Raw genomic sequence first — 18,963 nt, forward strand, 5'->3', positions numbered from 1 at the left:
CTTGCAGCAGCTTTCCCCTTGGAAGTTTTGCGTAGCGTTTCCTCGCAGGAGTGCGCAGCGTTTGTTGGATTTTATTTGGTTTTTTGGTCTGGTTGGGGTTTTGGTGGTTTGCTTTATTTATTATTTTTATTGTCACATGTTTTAACGTCAGGGCAGAAATGCAAATCTTTCTGGAACTGTGCAAAGTGGTTGCTCTAGCGCCAAAATTAAAAGTAGAGCTTTAAAGCGGTGTTAGATGTTTCTGTGGATCAACGCGCATCTCCATCCTACGCTTCCCTGAACGGTTCACCTTGTAATCTGCAGTTTATCGTTTTGTAATCATAGAATGGAAATGTTCCTACAGATCCTGCTAAGGCTTTGAGGAAATTTTATTTCAAGGTCTCTGTATATATTTTTCTAGTGTTCCTGTTGCTTTTTTATATTGTTTTGTATATTAAACATTTGCTGTTGCTTAAACTGCTACTGCAATTATTTTTTGCTATTTAAATCTTAATGACATTCCTGGAGTCTTTGAGATAACCGGCTACTCTTATCACAGCTGGAATACCCACACTGCATATGAACCGTAGAGACATTGTTTGACAGCCGGCAGCTCAAACACTTCTCAACCTGCAGGGAAAAGCACTGTCTGTCACCTCAGTGATCAATAAAGTCCTTGGCTTAAAACAATGTCTCTTGCATCAAGCTGTTAATGCTGCCAAGAACAGGTTCTGAGGGGGGTGGCAAGAAAGTTGCATTTGTTCTACCTCATGTTCCCAAATTCATCTTGGGGAACAAGTAAACAATTAGTTATTAAATTTAAAAATATTGCTATGACTGAAGTTTTTATGGCATGTGGACATGAATGTGCATTGGCAACTTGAATGTGGTTTTGAGGTGCCTTTTGGCAAACAGATAAAGGAGAGTGAGAGCGGACTTGAAATTAAAACAAGAGCTGAAAAGCAGGGGAATGTAAGAGCAGCAAAGAAGGCGAAGTGTCAGGAACATGTAAGGGGAAAACTGGAGGTTATTCTTGTAGGTGTTGTGTGTCAGAAAGACATTGAAGACGAGCAGCTGAGATCATGAAACTGGAAGTGAGCAAGGTGTAAAGTCTCAACTATCTTGTCTAATCTCTGTGGTGCTGGTCCCTGGTACCTCCTGAAAGCTCTGAGCCTAGCAGTAGCAAGAAGAGGTCAGCTGTAGTTTTGAGTAGGCACAGGCTTTGTAGAAAAGATGAAGAATTGCTTAAATGGGCAGTTTATTCATAAGCTGCATGGTTAATTGTGCTAATTATTGTGGTGAAAAACGCAGCCTTAATTTTTGTGTTTGTAATAAATGAAGCCATAGGTAGCCACAGACTAAAGGTCTGCTACTCTTCCAGCCAGAACACTGCTGCATTTCTTGGGTTTGTGAAAAAAGAAGAAATCCTGAAAGTAGTGGAATGGTATCTATAGTGAATTTTGTTCAAGTTAATACCGAGAATGAAAACTATAGTTCACAGGGGCGAGAAAAGCATGTGTAAACTTTCCCAGAACCATTGGATTACTTGAGAAGCTGTTGTAGGAATGGGATGGGTGTTTATTCTCTGTGTTTGGTGATATGTAATTGGTTTGTTGGCATCTAACGGTAGGGTCAAGGGCAGCTTTAGTGAGTTTCATTGTGAAACAGATGTCAATAAGCTGGATTTCCCTAATAAATATTATCCAGACCATAGAAGCCAGCAGCTCTCTGGCCTGGAAGCAATCTTGACCTTTTGAACGCCATAATTGCTTGTGGTGCCAATAGGTGAAACCAGGAATTAAAATGTCCGTCTAGATTGCCCACCAAAATAAACAAGCCTGTGTACACTTTAATGTTTAAATGGTTTGGAAACTGTTGAAAGTTTCTGATTTTCTTGGGTTAGTGTTTTCACCTCCCTAACATTTGAAAATGCAAAAAGCAGATCTCAATGTTTGGGTTTTTTTCCTTCTGGTTCTCTGAATTTCACACCTCACTCAATATATGGGTATCCAGCCTGTAGATTTCAGGCTGTTCCTCACTCGCTTGCAGTTATTATTTTATGTACCTATTTTAAAAAATAAAAATGTTAATGTATAGTCTGAAGCTTATTAGCAGCTTGTCCATTAAGTTCTATTTTTGTTCATTCCAGCTGTCTGCTTGGTTTGCACTTCTTTTGCCATGTAGAGCCACAGTTATAGGGAAGTATTATCTTGCATAAGGGATCAAGTTGAAAATTCTTTGAAGAAAATCTGTCTTCAAAATCAAAGTAAATTCTTTAATGGTGACTAGTTCTGATGTTGAAGTGCTTGAACCTTCTTTAGTAACGTTTGCATACATTAATCTATCTGAATGATTATTGGTCAAAAAGGGTATTTAACATCAGTGTAAAGCTTAAGTCTTTCATTACTATTGGGATTTGCCAATACAGGATAAAATACAGAATAAAACCTTCTCACTAGATTATTTGTTCTAGTGTGTAGGAATCCCGGTTCATTTATTCACATCATCTTTACTGTAATAGGTTTTAAAAATCTGTCTATAAGAGCAACTGTTAAAAAAAATGCAGTGCCTCAGTGTTTTTTAAATTCACCCCGGGGGGTGCAAAGTTCTTACCTCTGATATTTCAGCAGTTGAGTCTCAATGCAGGTAAATGCAGGTAAAACAGTGGATCCCTGTGTCACTGTGGAAGTATTGTGAATCTTGCACAGAACTTTGCAGCTCTCTTATCTTTTGCTGATAAGTTATTATTCCTGGACTTTTGGCTTCTTTGATTATATCATATAAATCATAATTATATATTGAACTATATTGTAATCTAAGAAGTTGTAAAACACATTTTTAATTCTGTTTTTATTTTTCTTCTGTTATAATTAATCTTCCTTCTACCCCTCCCGTCCCCAGGGTCAATTAAGTGAGAGCATGGACCATGGAGGAGTTGGCCAATATGACCTGTAAGTTGCTGCTAGAAAATGTTCTGTATCATTCATGCCAACTACATATAACTATAACTTCTAATTTTGTTACATTGTTAAGTTAAATAGAAAAAAAATGTTACTCTTGTTTTGAGTTGTTTCTAGTCCTTCGACTATTTCTTCACATAAAAATTTGTGAACTGTATCTTGAAATAAATAATAATAATAAAAACAAATTCTGTCCAAACTTGCTGTTTGTCTTTTAATCCTTGTTTCTCCCAATGTATCTCTTGTACTTGGCTGATATTTGTAATCCGAAGATAATGTGCTGTCTGCAGAACATGGTATATTCTGTTCATGCTCTAAAGGCTCCAGTGGCAGATCTGCATAGCAGTCTGAAGCAGATGAGACTTCAGAAGCTCTGATTTGAAGTTCAGGAGACAGCTACCTTTAGCATTACTTCATTTATTTATTTCCAGATTGTTTCAGCATACTATGTTGTGAGAAGAAAGCAGTGATATTTACTTTAGCAGGATCAATCTGTTAGTCTTTTGCAGAACTGTAGCATAATTTAGAAGCATCATTAAATTATGGATCAGTCTTTTGTGACATGTTCAGAGTTGAGCCTTCTTTTGTATTGCAACTTTTTCTGCAAAATATTTGTGTTATAGGAGTGTTACCATGACAGTTAGGGTTGCTGAATGTCATCTGAAACTTGCCTTCTCTTTACTTGAGGTCTTACAGGAATATCCAAGTCAGTCTGAGGCTTTGGGCTTTTAAACTGAATTCTAGTGTAATACAGAGATTATGCATTAAAATAAAGGGATTTGAAGGAAATCTTGATACTGTAAATCCCTCAGATTTACAGGTAATCTTTTCCGTGCAAGTTGCAACTTACTGCTTTGCACGCACCTAAGTAAAACATCTGATGCTGAGAATTCTCCAAATCTCCCAAACAGTCAGCCAGTCATGTCAGATACACTGTATGCTTTTCAGAAAGTAATTTGCTTGCTTAGTTTCATTTGATCGATTTTTTGAGTATTAGGTAGTCTTATATTGTTGTTTCGGTTTTATCCAGTGGCATGGAACATTGTGAAAAATTTGAGATTTCAGAGACTAGTGTAAACAGAGGTCCAGAAAAGATCCGCCCAGAGTGCTTTGAGTTACTGCGCGTACTTGGCAAAGGTGGCTATGGAAAGGTAAGGAACTCTTTTCTACAGAAGTAAACCCGTTACAGTGAAGGTGGTTAAAGGGTTGGTGCTGTGGGACTGAGGTCCCTGGCAGAGCCTCGCCAGCTGGTGGCGGTAGAAAATGTCCCAGCCTGGTCCTGGTTCAGATCACTAGCTCTTCTTCAGGTAGTGTTGCAGTTTGTGGGTGATTTCATCCCTCTTTTGCAGAACTTGGATTTTTAACTTATGATGGCAAATGTGGTCGTAACGTGTTTGCATTTGTATTGTGTTGTCTAGGTATTTCAAGTACGAAAAGTAACTGGAGCAAACACTGGGAAAATATTTGCCATGAAAGTTCTTAAAAAGGTAACCTGAATGTTCACATTTCACTACAGCTTGAATGTAAAAAAAAAAATCTACCCCTCCATTAAGCTTTTACAATTATCTAATTATTTCATTTACCAAAAATAAACTTTATCCTATATACAGTTGCTATTCAGGTACAGTTGGAATTAGAATTAAACTTGAAATTGTTCTGGCTGTGTAGTTCTTAGCAGCTAGTTTAAATAGGCCAGGAGGTCCCTTCCAACCAACATTATCTTATAATTCTATGAAACAAATAAAGACTTTAAACTTCCACAAGAGACCTCTCATGTTATGTATATATTGTGCTGAAATGTTCTTTATTTTATGTTGCTGACTCATATGTAGTGTTGCGATTTAGTAAACTTGGAATTGGAACTAAATACAAAAGTTGGCCTTGTTTAGCATGTTCTTGACATACCTCTGCTTTTTGTAGGCTATGATTGTAAGGAACGCAAAGGATACAGCTCATACAAAAGCAGAGCGGAATATACTGGAGGAAGTGAAACATCCCTTCATTGTAGACTTAATATATGCCTTTCAGACTGGTGGAAAACTCTACCTCATCCTTGAGTATCTCAGTGGTCAGTATATGAAATTCTGTTACCTGCTTATACATATCTTACGTAATCAAGAATTTGGATTTCTTACTCTATCTGTGGAAGGCCAGCTAACTAGTGGCATGGTGTCTTATGTAAAAAATACACAGTATTAAACCTTCTAATTCAACGCATTAAAAATGAATGAAATGTAAATAGTTATTTCTCATGACACTACATGAGAGGAGGGTTTTCTGTACCTTTTCTTCCATCAGGCTTGTAATTCCTCTATGTCACACTTAGACTGTGCAGTCACACAGAGTACCTGAGATTTTAGTCCTTGCAGATTCTTTGTGAAACAGGAAAGTGTTACCTTTATTTCATGGGTAGGAAACCAAAACACAGATTAGAAGAAATTTGCCTAAGCTTTAACAGCAGAAAACACAGGGACAGAAATGCTGTTGGCTTTTCCAATGCACTCTGATTTCTTTTGGAATTTCTTTAGGTTGCTGAAATTCTGAGAATAACAGGATAGCGAGTTCTCAGTTGTTTTTTGTGAAACAGCTTTTTGTAGAGCAGGACAGAATACCTGTTGATTATAGTTTTTCTAGAAAATAAGACTTTTGACTGACTAAAAAGGATACCTTAACTAGAGTATAATCTCATGATTTTACTCATGACAGGAGGAGAACTATTTATGCAGTTAGAGAGAGAAGGGATATTTATGGAAGACACTGCCTGGTAAGTGAAACAATTCTGGTAAATTAATAGTTCTGGGGTTTTTTTTCAAGTGAAGTGCTTAAACAGTATACTCTAACTTGAAAAACTAGATATAACTACTCATTCATTTCATAGTCTAGTGAAAAGAGCAGTTAACTGAGTTTGGGGAAGATACATGTATTCCATACTTACCAGTTTATGCTGGTGTAACTCCAGTCTTACTACAGAAGAGGGTCCATTGCCTGTTGCTGTGTGAGGCTGTATTCCATATGGTTGTGGTAAAGGAAGTGGTTTGGGTAATGAAATAAAGACTATAAAAGACTTGCTGTAAATTTCTTTTCCTTCTCTATCCACACACCATTGTGCCAGCCAGTTACAGAATTTCCAAGTCACTGTAATGGCTGTATTTGTTTGTGAAGTGATAAAGGTAATTATGCTAATGAAGGAGAAAAAGCTTTTTGAGTAGTGGTATTTTACACATAAACAGGTTGAAATTGTCCCTTATTAATTAGGCTTCACAGAACTGAATACAGTTATGTCTTCCCACAGTGCATGGCAGTAATGCCTTAGAAAAGCTTTGACTACTTTGCCTGCTGCCCGTTACATTCCTAGCCTCGTTTACTTTTTCTTCCACTTAGCCATCTAGATGTAGCAATACAGACTGAATCATATTTCAAACACTAACTAGTAAATTCAGATTCCTCCAAATATATCATGATAAGATAGCTACTGAACAGGTAAGTCTAATGCTAATGGTGTCATTTTGTAGTTCATCTTGGAGTCTGTATGCCTTTTAACAAACCAGCCTCAAAGGCATCATTGTTTCTCTCATTTAGTCTCTCATACACTTCTAATGATGCTTTCAAGGAACCGTTGCTATGTATGTAATAGTCTTGCTGCTTAATATGCTTTGCATGATTCAATATGTCTGAATTTGTGCTGTATGTTTCCTTACAGCTTTTACTTGGCAGAAATCTCAATGGCACTGGGGCACTTGCATCAAAAAGGAATCATCTACCGTGATCTGAAGCCAGAAAATATCATGCTTAATCACCAAGGTAGAAATACAGCAACAGTTACGTTACTGGTCATTTGAAAAGAATTCTTCAAAGGTCACAACTTTCACTGTTACGTGAATTTCCTTAGAACAATGTCATGTTCCTTATCCCTCTCAGTATAACTGAAGAATTGCCAAAGCTAATTGCTTGCCTTTAAACACAGCTGCTTTGGCTTTAACAGGCCGCAGCAAGCTTCAAGTTCCATGTGTATACACACAGGCATTTTTTTGAATGGTTGACTTGCTACAGAGACAACTCTGTCTTTGTTCTGAATTGCTCGGGGCACTTTACAATTGTTCAAGGTTCTCTGAACTTTGAAGAAAGCAGTAGTATTGATATCCTATTTTGTTATTTAAATGATGCTTTACAATCTTTAAATACATTATATGCAAATAAGGTATGGTAGTTGGTCTTGTTTCTCTTCAAGTGGCAACGGTTTCTTATGCAGATGTAATGCAGAGGTTTTATCTGCAAGTGTGATTACCTCATTCTGTTTCATAGCTGTATCGCTTTGTCATACTATTGAAGATACCTGGAAGTAGTTCAGAATTATTATATATCCATGTTAAAAATTCCTGGTTTTTAATGTTATTTACAAAAATCTTGGAATTCTGGCAAGTCTTAAATTTTATATATTTGATTTCAGGTCATGTAAAATTGACTGACTTCGGATTATGTAAAGAATCTATTCATGATGGAACAGTCACACACACGTTCTGTGGAACAATTGAATACATGTGAGCTGCATGATGAAATAGAAACGTATTACTCTGGTCTGGGGGTAAAGACTAAATTTTGCCTTTTTTAACTGATGGTTTCTATGCTCAGTCACAAAGGGGAATTTTACTTGATAACTGTGGTTTTGCTTGAAAACTTGCAGTAAAAATTAGAATTAAGCTTGTTAAAATACTTTCATATTTTCATTTTTTTCTGATTATAGGGCCCCTGAAATCTTGATGAGGAGTGGGCATAATCGTGCTGTGGACTGGTGGAGTTTGGGGGCACTAATGTATGACATGCTGACTGGAGCAGTAGGTGCACAGTTATAATTGCATGTATTTTTATTTATACCTTTTGTAGTTACCTGTATTCTAATTCTGATGCATGTGTAAATACATATCTATTTGTATATATACAGACTACAAGTAAGAAATAACTAAAATACAGCTACACTAATGTGGACTACTGTCATGAGCTGCTCTCATTCAGTTATTGGGAAGTCCCATTTGCAGTAGTTTTACCTGCTTTCTAAATTGCTGAAGTGAGTTCTGTGTACACAAAGTAAGAGATCTCAACAAGTCGTATTTTTCCTCCCATATCACTGGTGCTTTCCAGCCTCCTTTCACTGGGGAGAACAGAAAGAAAACAATTGACAAGATCCTCAAGTGTAAACTCAACTTGCCTCCCTACCTCACACAAGAAGCCAGAGATCTGCTTAAAAAGGTAGAATTTTAATGAATGTCAGTACTATGTGTATATGTAGAAAATAGAAACGTAATGGTACCACTATAGCTATTCAGTCCAAGCTTGTTTTATTACTAAGTAAGTCAGGTTTGCTTTGCATGGTACAAAAAGTGATCTTCCTTGAATATACAATTGTTTTCTAATGAATGCAGATTGTTGTGCATTAATTCTGCATGGCATTCATTCAGATGATGATTCATGTCAAAACTAGCCTAGTCATAACAGTATAACTAATTTTGCTTTTTTTGGATGTTTCTCATGAAGCTGCTAAAAAGAAATGCTGCCTCACGTCTAGGAGCTGGTCCTGGAGATGCTGGAGAAGTTCAGGTAACTTTGGCTTAACTTGAGAATTCTTGAATTACCTCATGGAAAATAAAACGGCTTTGAGGGTACATCAGGGAAGGAGAGATGTCTGGAAGTGTAATGAGCAAAGAGGCAGCCCTGTGTGACAGCTGATCAAAATGTGAATGCTTAACGAAAGCAGCTGTCTACCTATTTGATAATTACAAGATTTGGAAAGTAACTTTTATTCTTTAGCTCTCTCTTCCAGTAAATCTTTTCTATTAGTTGCACAAAGATAATTGTACAGTCAGTAGTATAAGAGCAATAATACTCTGGCGGTCTGAGAAAAAACCTGCCAGCCCTTGCATCTAGTGTAGCTTTTCCAAGGGAAAAGTGGCATTAGTTTGCATTCAGCATTGCATGGTTGAGGCAGAGGCCTGGTTCTTACTGCTTCCAGCTTGACCTTTTTTTTGTGTGATTAATAATGTATTAGAGAGTCCTCCTTATTTCAGTTTTGATACTTTGTCATTAATGCAGTGTCATTATTTTTAGATATCTAACTTTTAAAGTTGAAAAATACAGAGATGTTTTGCATGTAAATTGGCTTTTTCTAATACTTGAAAGGAAAACAAGATAGGGACATATGCTGTTTGACCTGGAGGCATGGTATGAATTTTCAGCTCTTTCAGCTACTCTGTAGGGCTGCAGAATATACTACACTAGACCCATATGTGATTTTGGAAAGAAAGACACCACAGAAAAGGTCTGAAAGAACATGCTTAATTCTTGATTTATACCCAGAAAGGCAGGTTATGACTCTGAGCTATTCCTCACTCTTACAGGCTCACCCATTCTTCCGACACATTAACTGGGATGAGCTGTTGGCACGAAAAGTGGAACCTCCTTTTAAACCCTTACTGGTATGTACGCAGAACACTGCGAGATATTCCTTGTATCTTTAGGAAAAGGCCTTTAGTAAAGGTCTCGATCTGGAATCTAAAACTTACAAACATTAATTTTTGCAAACTGGAGTGCTACTAATTTCTTGTACTTCAAATAGTTAAATGCGTCAACTTCAGTTGCTGGTTCTGAGATTCACTCTTGTCAAATTAAAGATAGAAGATCTACCACCTGATCTTCTGCCTGATGCGGGGTTTTTTGTCCCGAGAACTGATGCTGTATCAGCATTTAAAAAAACCTTTTATTTTAAGTCTCCACAGAGTATGAAATACTGGCTGTCATGAGCATGCTCTTCTGTCTTACTGCTCTGTGGTCATGATACTCATCTGTCACTGGAACAGGATCTTGTTTCTTTTATGTGAGAAGGTGGCAAAAATCATCTAAGACCTAATTTATCTTTCTGCTAAGTCTCCTGGAGGAAGAAAGTTCTGCTTCAGTTTTAATTCCTCCTGCTTCTAAACTGTAGGTTAAACAGACTTGTGAGTGCAGTTACTTCTGAATTTCTGCTTCCAAACATTATACAGTAAGTCAGTACTCAGTTGAAACTAAGACGATAAATAGTTGCTTAGCAAAACTAAGTGAAATCCCCTAATCAAGCATACTGCATGTTGCTTATTAATGTTTACAATGCATCTTTTGTGTGTTATAGGCAGTAATTAAAGTTTCCCTCAAAAGAGTGATATGAAGAATAAGCCTCTGTTATCCTGTCTTGTATTTTGGTGATGTGGGGAGTCTTTTCTCCCCCACTGGGTACAATTAGCTAGAGCAGCAATGGGTATTGCTATCCCAATAGCTCCTGACTACTCAAAAAATCTCACTTCAAACTGACATAGGCATCACTGATGTTGAGCATACTGCAGCATGGGGACTCCAGGCCTTTTATCTCTACCATTTTGAATTAAATTCAGAATGACCCAAGACTGATATTTCCAAGTGAATTATCTGAACATAGTTTGGGGTTTACCTGTTATTAGCTAATTGTATGAAAATTACTTGTACAAACCAGATGGCTTTTGAAAATGTGCTTTCATGGTAGGGTGAAGGCCTGCATAAATAAATACATACTGCCTTTTCAGTTACACTTTGGAAGGATCTTGGAATTACGTCTGTTATTCTTTAAATTAAACATATTCTTCACAGTTACTTATTCCAGAGTTGTCATCTATTCCTCACAGTATAAACAGCTCTGTATCTGCAAAAATGAGATGAAATTATCTGGAGAGGCATCCAAAAACTACTAGTTGCAACTGTCATATACTACTTGTGACAAGGTCCGAACTTGCAAGAAACTGACATTGCATTTCTAAAAGTTTTTGTCTGTAATTTGAGATATTTTTTTTTAAAGGCATCTTTTTACTTTGTGTTCCTTTTTGATCCATAATTTTTTGCCCCTCCCCCTTGCCTTTATTTCTCAGTGTCAGTACCCATAGTGACCTCCCACTGGCAGCAACAGGATTCCGACACCACTCCAGGGTTTTACTACAGCAGAGCTCTGCCAAAAACCTATGGAATGAACTCCATCCAGAGGCTGCACTGATCACCGCTAAGCCATTTGGTTGATATCTGTAATATAAACCCTTAATCATTTTGTTTTTGCAAAGCAATCTGAAGAGGATGTGAGCCAGTTTGATTCAAAGTTTACACGACAGACACCTGTTGATAGCCCAGATGACTCTACTCTCAGTGAAAGTGCCAACCAGGTCTTTCTGGTAAGTGAGCCAAGCACAAGTGTGTAAGGACTGTGGAGAGGTATGTTGTGTTATCTGGGAACAGTGGGGCATTTCCACGAAATTAGTTCTACTGAATCTTAACACCTGCTACTTGAAGCAAACTGTCATAATTTTAAACTCCTATGCTGCAACAGGTTTGAAATGTTCTAAGGGCTTTGAAGATACTTTGGTTATTGCTGACGCTTTCTTTATACAGATAAAACAGCCAGCAAATGTTGCTTACGTTCTGAAATGTCAGCATTCTAATTCATAGCTATGTTGTGAACCCAGGACATGTCATTGCTTTCCTAGTCCTGCAGCAAGAACGGTGTCAATTCTATAGAGCAAAATTAATTACATTGAGTATGCCTCTGGGAATCTGTGATCTGAGTAGAAATAGTTGGGGTGTGCAAGCACCCAGGTGAGGAACTCCCTAAAGTCCTGTTGTTTGCTTCAGGAAGTGAGTACAAGTTCTTATGTCTCCATTTACTCTCCCTTTTGTAATTTTCATTCACTATTTCATGCCAATCAAAACTGCACAATTCACCATAAAGGTGAATCTTGCCTGGAAGTGACACTGCCTTCCTTCCTGTTTTGCAGGGTTTTACATACGTGGCTCCATCTGTACTTGAAAGCGTGAAAGAGAAGTTTTCCTTCGAACCAAAAATCCGATCACCTCGCAGATTCATAGGTAGCCCCAGGACACCAGTCAGGTATCTCTTTCCTTTTTCTTTTTCCCCCTCTCTTTTTTCTAATACACTTTTCAGCAAGTACCTGAAGTAGATCTGCATGAGATCTTACTTCTCAGTAAGCCCATCACTTCCATCAGAAGTGCAGCATTGATCCTATTCTACAATCACATTATTATAGACAAATCCATGGTGTTGGGCAAACATGTACGAATTTGCTTGCTGTTCAATGCTGATAGAGCCTCACAGTCCGATGACTTTGGTACACCAGCCCTCTAGAGCTGTTTCAGAACATCCTAAAGATGGCACTAAAGAATCATGTTGGTACAAAAAAATCCCTTCTGCAGTCATCTAGATATATATCCTCACTACTCCAATGAGGAAGTTTTACTTCACCAGAGATTGTGGAAGAAATAAGACATGGAAACTTTCTTAAACTTTTGGAAGGGGAAGGAAGAATTAGAAATGCTTCTCAGTAGGCATTTGAATTCAGCTTCCTGCAGTGTAAAGGACGTACCTTGGTGCTATGTGTATCTTCATCTCTGATTTTTATATTTCTTGTTTTAAAGCCCTGTAAAGTTTTCCCCTGGGGAATTCTGGGGAAGAGGTGCTTCTGCCAGTGCATCAAATACTCAGACACCTGTGGAATATCCAATGGAGACAAGTGGAATAGAACAAATGGATGTGACAGTCTGTGGAGAGGCCTCGGCACCACTTCCAATCCGGCAACCAAACTCTGGGCCGTACAAAAAACAAGCTTTTCCCATGATTTCCAAACGACCAGAGCACTTGCGCATGAATCTATGACAACACCATTTTTTTAAGCCTTTGAAGGTGGAAAACAAAGAACGGACATAAGCCCCCTTGATGTTGAAAGAAGAGGGCTTGTATGGTTTACTTTTAAAAAGTGACAGTATCAAAGAGTCAGTCATTGCACAGAGCGACTTGGAAAGCAAAGCAAAACGGATTTTTTTTTCTGTCAATCAATGGTGCATAAAAAAACTCTAGAAAATGGTATTGCAGAACTCTAGGCACATCATCTAACTGATTCGCAGTGACATCTTCTCACCTTATCAAGGATTTTTCAGCTTGATAGCTTGAAACTGACAGTATTAAGGGTCAGGATGTTGCTTCAGAATCACTGGTCTAGTCATGAATGTGTCGAGGAGGGTTAGCCCTTTCACTAGGCAAAGTATGAAATGCCTACATGCTTGCATCTGAGGAATAATTAGCATGCAAGCTTGGTTAAGCTGTTTCCTGCAATGGGGTGGAATCAAAGATGAAAGATAAAACTAATTGGTAGCTCACAGTCAAAACATAATGAGGTTTTTTTATATATAAATATATATATATTTTTCAAATAGATTTTTTGATTCAGCTCATTATGGAAAGTATCCCAAAATCAAAATACGAAATAATTGGTTGCTGTGAAGAAAGCAAAAGCTCTAGTTCTGATTTTTCTCCTTACGAAACAACAAATCAATAAGCGGATCACTAGATTACCAACGTGGCAATGTGGGGTGGGAGAGAACTATTTCACTTGCTTACCCAGCTGAAATACCTGTTCCTGCAAAAAGAAATGGATCTAATCAAATGGCAATGCTGCTATGTTCTAGGCTTAACTGGAAGCCAGGGGCTCACACGCGTGTCCTGCTTATTTCATCCTTGTCCTCAGCAGACATTTCACTGGGAAACATCACTTTTGTATACGCTAATCCTTCAACGGAGACGGCTAAATACGTTCAGATTCTTACCCATATAAAAGATCAGGAAAAAGTGCACTGAATACAAGACCAGTAGAAACGTATAGGAAGTACTACAGGAGACAGACAAATCCTACGTGCTGTAAAAAAATAAACTGTTTTCTAACCAGTGGGTAAGAATTTGAGGATTTCTTTTTTCTTTCTTTCTTTTTTTTTTTTTTTTTAAATCACATTTTGCTGATGGGAGTTCCCTGCCATGATACATTTCTAAATTTATCAACAGTTTTTTTCTATGCTGGGGCAATAGATTTGCTGACTGTATGAGAAAAGTGTTAAATGGCCTTTCAGTGAATGTCTTCCACAGTGGGTCAGAATTTTAGCAACTTAATTTAGGAAACATGTTCTAAGGACACTGTTTATGTTTTTGAAATTGTCACAATCTGTACAAATGAATTACAGGTACAAAGAATAAAATAAAGGTAACTTTACCTTAATTAAATACTTCCTGCCTTAAAGAAAGCATTTCCATGAACATAGCTGGTGAAAGGGTTAATATCTGCAGAGCTTTACACTAGTTAGCGTGTGTATGGTGTGTGCGTGTGTGTGTATATGATCATGCAACTGCATACAAGTCCTGTCACTTTTTGCCTGCCACACGTTGCATTATCTTTAGTCAAATTGTGCAAAGTCTACTTCTAGTGTTTCACAACAGTAGGGATTTTTTTATAGATTCTGCTTACTCTGTGTATACTGAATCTTTTTGAGCCATAGGATCCAAGCCATAAAACTCTCTTACCATGTTGAATCCAATCAGAGTGCTGTTTTCTCAAACGTGCAAGTCAGAAGGATTGATCAATATCTTGTCTGATACCAACAAAAAAGATGGTTATAAGTGAGCAAAAAGAAGGGGTTTTTTTAATCTTCTTCCTGACAAGCCTTTTGTTAGAAAATTTATTTTTTGTTTGACAAGGAAAATCAACTTACCTTGTAGAGACATAAACTGTACTGGCAAGTTACCATTTTTCATTTGGTATTACGACCATTGGTGACATGTTGTGAAACTCAAATCAAAGTGCTGATACGTGTTTGTGTAATGCATATTTGCAAATATGCAACACTTGAAGCTGTGACTCTGATCAGTTTCCCAACATGTTTACTAAGGATAAAGGAACTTTAGAAACAATACATGTTTTTTGAGGCAGATCTCTCTTGATCCTAGTTACAGCTAACAGTTGCTTTCTGGTTGGCTGGATGTAATTGTCCAGTAGAATTGGTTTAATATGGCTGGCAAGAATGGCAAGAGTTGTTTGTCTGAGTTTACCAATTAATTACAACTACAGTTCATTGGTTTTATAAGTAAATTTCCTGTATTGACAATGTTTCATCCCATAGATAATAAGTTTAATTCCCTACCATAACTGTGAAACTTTTGGAGTGTGACTCAGACAGCAAGCACACACTATGCAATATGGTTTATCCTGTATTTATTTGTAAAAATATCAGACATAGATCCTCTATATATATATATAATAGTGTCAAAATTACTAGTTGTGAACTAAGGGGAGTGGAGTTCTAGCTCCTGTCTGGCTATTTCAGATAAGTGCAGAATGCATTGAATATTGGAGAGCTTAACAAGTGCTTTCTTTTGTTCATTTAAAAATGTCTTAAATTTTTCATTAGAGTATAGAATCTTATTTTTTTTATTTTGTACAAGCTGCGCTTTTTTAATTATAATCACTGAAAAATTCACTATAATTTGATTTTATAGGATTTTTGTAGCATTACAAAAATATAGTAAAACTGAGGTTAATACCTGTTGTGGCTAACCATATAAAAGTATTAAATCTTAAACTTGAACAAAAGTCATATTTTTTTTTACTACATGTTAAATAGGGGACTGTTTTGTTCTGCAGGTCATTATCACAAAAGGTTCATAGGTCAGCTGTGTTACCAGCAGTTTTTCTTTCCCATTTGATGCAGAAACTATTCTGGTATAAGATATTCAGAATTTCATAATTCTCTGTGGGAGTGATGCATACATTTGATGCCATTCATGTACTAAATTGTAATTTTGGGAATGCTGGAATAATTCCTACCAAGACTGTCTTAATTGTGCCATCTGACATCTGAATGTCATCCTGGTATTAGCTCATAATAAAAGATGAAAATAAATGAGTCAATTCTTCTTTTGAATATCCCTTTTTTTTGGGGGGGGGGGGGGGTCTAAAAGCTGAACTGCTGGAGAACATTTAATATTTGAGTCCACTCTAACTACACAGTTGATGTTTACTTTGGGTCTAGTCTCTTTAATACGAATTCCCATTCTCTTCCTGTTAATCAGAAAGTGCATCAAACATTGAGGGAGACTGCTGTTGTTCTTAGGATATCTACTGGGGTTTTGGGGTCTAGGTTGGCTTTTTTAAAATCCTGTCTCTACAGCAAGATGATCTCTGCTTCAGCTTCCCAGTTTAGAGGGAAATGCTTTCTTCTGAGAGGTAAAGGAGAATTAATTAAGAACAAGGCATATCATTACTTTATATAGTCTTCCTGCAGATCCTTGATGATATATTGTATACAGTTCCTATATATGAAATACACGAACTTCCACAGATTGTTCTCTTCTAGATTAACTTGGCTTTGTAGCAGTCTTCAAGAAACAGACTTGAGCTGCCTTAGTAGAAATAAAAGTAATCCCTGTTCTGTTTTTCATCTTTCATAGTTTACTGGAACTAAATATACTCAACTGCTGAGTAAGATGGATGCGAATAGCAACTAAATGCAAATTTAAATGTATGCTAATCCAAGTGACCTTTTTTTTTTTTTTTTTAGGAAGTATGTAGGCCCCAAGTCTTAACTGTGGGTCTAAATCATTGTCTTTCATGACAGCTTTGAAGGGAAAGGGAGGAAAGAGGAACTCCACTGAGAACTTAAAGGACCTGATAGATGCTAGTGCTAGTTCTGATCAGTTGTACCAAGGGCTGGCACCTTCACCAAGGTTCTTAAGCTCTTAAAAGAGTGCCTGTGGATTGCCACTTGTCATCCTCTTTTCTGTTCTGTCTCCTGCAGTCAGATGTGTGCTGGGTGTCTGTGTGTCTGTGTGTATGGAAAGCAGGGCAGCTACCCTGGTTTGAGTGAGCTTAAGAAGGAAGAGTTGAATCTTAATTGCATGATGCTGACAAGTGGATCAGAGAGGATGTCATTCATGGATGTAAGTAACTTGCTTTTTTTCTTGTTTGTAACTGAGAATGACTTTTTTCATTTATGAAGTGTAAATTCTAACTGGTTGATCAAAATCTCTTTTTAGTTCTTTGTTTTTTAATAAAATGTGTTTGATAATATTACTGGGTTTGGATAATTTTCACTGTATCTTGAACAAAAAAGAAAATCATAAACAGAATAAAAGACAAATTGTTCCCTGCTCCTATCTCTACCCAATATCTACCCTGACTAAGTAAGCTGTTGTTACTACTCTGTGACAGACAAAGACCAAAGGATCAGCAACAACCCAGGGTTGACTTAAAGCACTGATGCCATGTTTTTGTTGTGCTCCATTAGATAGTCTTTGGTGAGCTTTACGGGCCACATGATCCTGACAAGTTCTTGTGTTGAGGGTTTTTGGTTTTTTTTCTTAACCGTAAGTGTAGTACTTCTAAATCAGTTTCATATTTTTTTAGTAATAATGCTGGTCTGACTCGAGGTCTTAATTCCTCAGCATAGAGTATCTGGCTCAGATACTGAACTACCTATTGAGGTAAGTAGTTGATAAAGAGTTCCATTCTACAGAAAATTTAGTTCAGGTTAATTTCTTTCCCATTTCCCTGTATGAAACTTCTGTACTCACAATCTGTACCTTCCCAGTTAAGATTCCAGGAATGCACATGGTGATTTAGACCTCTTGTTCTAAAAAGATTTTTGAAAAGCTGTCGCAGACTACTGGAATTCTGACGAATGGCTGCCTATTCCAGGTAGGTGGTGAATTTAATGAAGAATCTAACCAGTAAACTTCCTAGTATCAGGAAGTGCATTTCCTTGTTCTAACATCATGTCTAATCTGATGAATTTAGGTTATATTTTCTCTGAGAGGATTTTTTAATTAAGAAGTGATTAAGCTGTTGGTATTGGCATTTCAGGAAAAGCTAATCCAGGGTTAGCTACAATTTTTGGTTTGCCCCAGTATTTTAGGAAGGGTTGGTTATTACATCTGCCCTTCTAAGCTGCGTATTGGGCTTAGTCATGCATTTTACTCATACAAGCAGAGCTTTTTTTAAAGGTGTTACTTGTTCACTAAATTAAGTAGAGCACTTATTGTGTTTACACAGTACCCACACAATGCCTGTATGAAGAGAAAAACCTTAAAGCTCTCTTTAGCTCAACCATATGTTCATGATTAAGTTTGGGAAAGCCTAAATACAGTTGTGTAACCAAGTCAGCTGTCAGTGTCTTTGTGGGCCCACCAGAGATTCAGAATCCAACCTTAAGTTCCCCCTACAGTTTTTTGTTCTTCGACTGACTCAGTTCTTGTCCATCTCTCAAGGGAAGCTCTGCAGCAGCAGCAGTCTGAGTATCAGCACTGATGAAATTTAAATAACAAACAGTTCATCTTGTATGAACTTCAAATGCAAGTTAAGGCATAGCTAGATCTCTCTGGGGAAACAAAAGAGCAGTTTGTTCTGGCAGACCTGGAGATACAGGCACAAGGCCCTTAACAGCACAGCTGCGGCTGTGACCTGACCAAGCTCTAATTCTTCCCTGCCACCCTCAGGATTGCTCTGATGCCATTCAGCTGCACATTCTCCAAACTAAGTACCTCACCTGCTGGGAAAGGCTTCCATGAGAACCAGCCTCTTCTACCCTCCCCCCCCAAGTTTCCACTTACAGATTATTTTTTTACAGAAGATTTTGCCTGTTTTCTTTAAGCTGGAGTCTTTTTGCCCAGTCACTCCAGTACCACGGTGAAGCAATGATAGGACGTATTTACACTGAAGTGCAGTAAACTTCAAACAAATATACAATTAGAAAATACAAAACACGCTATAGCAAAACCCAAGCTGAATATAAAACGATACCTCTTAGCTCGAATCTTCCATCTCAAATACTAAATTCTACTGGTTTAGCTGTACCTTTAAGGGTGCTCTCCTGTCATGCTCTGTTGGCCCTGTGTCAGCTGCAACTTCATAGTACTCAGATACTCTGCCTGGCTAGTTGAGTTGCTACATCGTAACATCAAGTAAGTATCTTTTAAATTGTAGGGTTTGGGGTTTTTTTTCAATATTTACAAATTTCCTGCAAGTATTAAGACATGCTCAAGTTAATGCAACTCAGTTTAACTTTGCTGAAACAATAATTTGAGTGTTTTTTCAGTTTTACCTGAACAGCAAGGTGAAAAAAGACAAGTAGGAAAAAAAATAAAAGGGAG

At 37.4% G+C, this 18,963-nt stretch overlaps 1 protein-coding gene across 2 annotated transcripts; it reads left to right on the forward strand.

Moving 5' to 3' along the window:
* The first annotated feature begins 2,886 nt into the window (after nucleotides 1-2,886).
* On the forward strand, nucleotides 2,887-13,635 carry RPS6KB1 (ribosomal protein S6 kinase, 70kDa, polypeptide 1). 2 transcript variants are annotated; one of them, XM_010022949.1, is made up of 14 exons: nucleotides 2,887-2,930; nucleotides 3,970-4,090; nucleotides 4,358-4,426; nucleotides 4,860-5,007; nucleotides 5,646-5,703; nucleotides 6,640-6,740; nucleotides 7,387-7,477; nucleotides 7,681-7,771; nucleotides 8,076-8,183; nucleotides 8,469-8,531; nucleotides 9,329-9,406; nucleotides 11,048-11,155; nucleotides 11,756-11,868; nucleotides 12,414-13,635. In XM_010022949.1, exons 1-14 carry the CDS (start codon nucleotides 2,899-2,901, stop codon nucleotides 12,649-12,651), a joined length of 1,419 nt encoding a protein of 472 aa, XP_010021251.1. In that variant the 5' UTR covers nucleotides 2,887-2,898; the 3' UTR covers nucleotides 12,652-13,635. The 2 variants fall into 2 exon arrangements, with proteins under 2 accessions (XP_010021251.1, XP_010021252.1); XM_010022950.1 differs by lacking the exon at nucleotides 4,358-4,426.
* The last annotated feature ends 5,328 nt before the right edge of the window (nucleotides 13,636-18,963 follow it).

Source organism: Nestor notabilis, unplaced genomic scaffold (genome assembly GCF_000696875.1).
Source record: "Nestor notabilis isolate BGI_N333 unplaced genomic scaffold, ASM69687v1 scaffold33649, whole genome shotgun sequence".
NCBI lineage: Eukaryota > Metazoa > Chordata > Aves > Psittaciformes > Psittacidae > Nestor > Nestor notabilis.

Coding starts and splice junctions, on each gene's coding strand:
- RPS6KB1 (XM_010022949.1), top strand. CDS start 2,899: ATGGACCATGGAGGAGTTGGCCAATATGACCT. Junction 5,008..5,645: donor CATCCTTGAGTATCTCAGTG/GTCAGTATATGA, acceptor TACTCATGACAG/GAGGAGAACTATTTATGCAG. Junction 7,478..7,680: donor TGTGGAACAATTGAATACAT/GTGAGCTGCATG, acceptor TTCTGATTATAG/GGCCCCTGAAATCTTGATGA.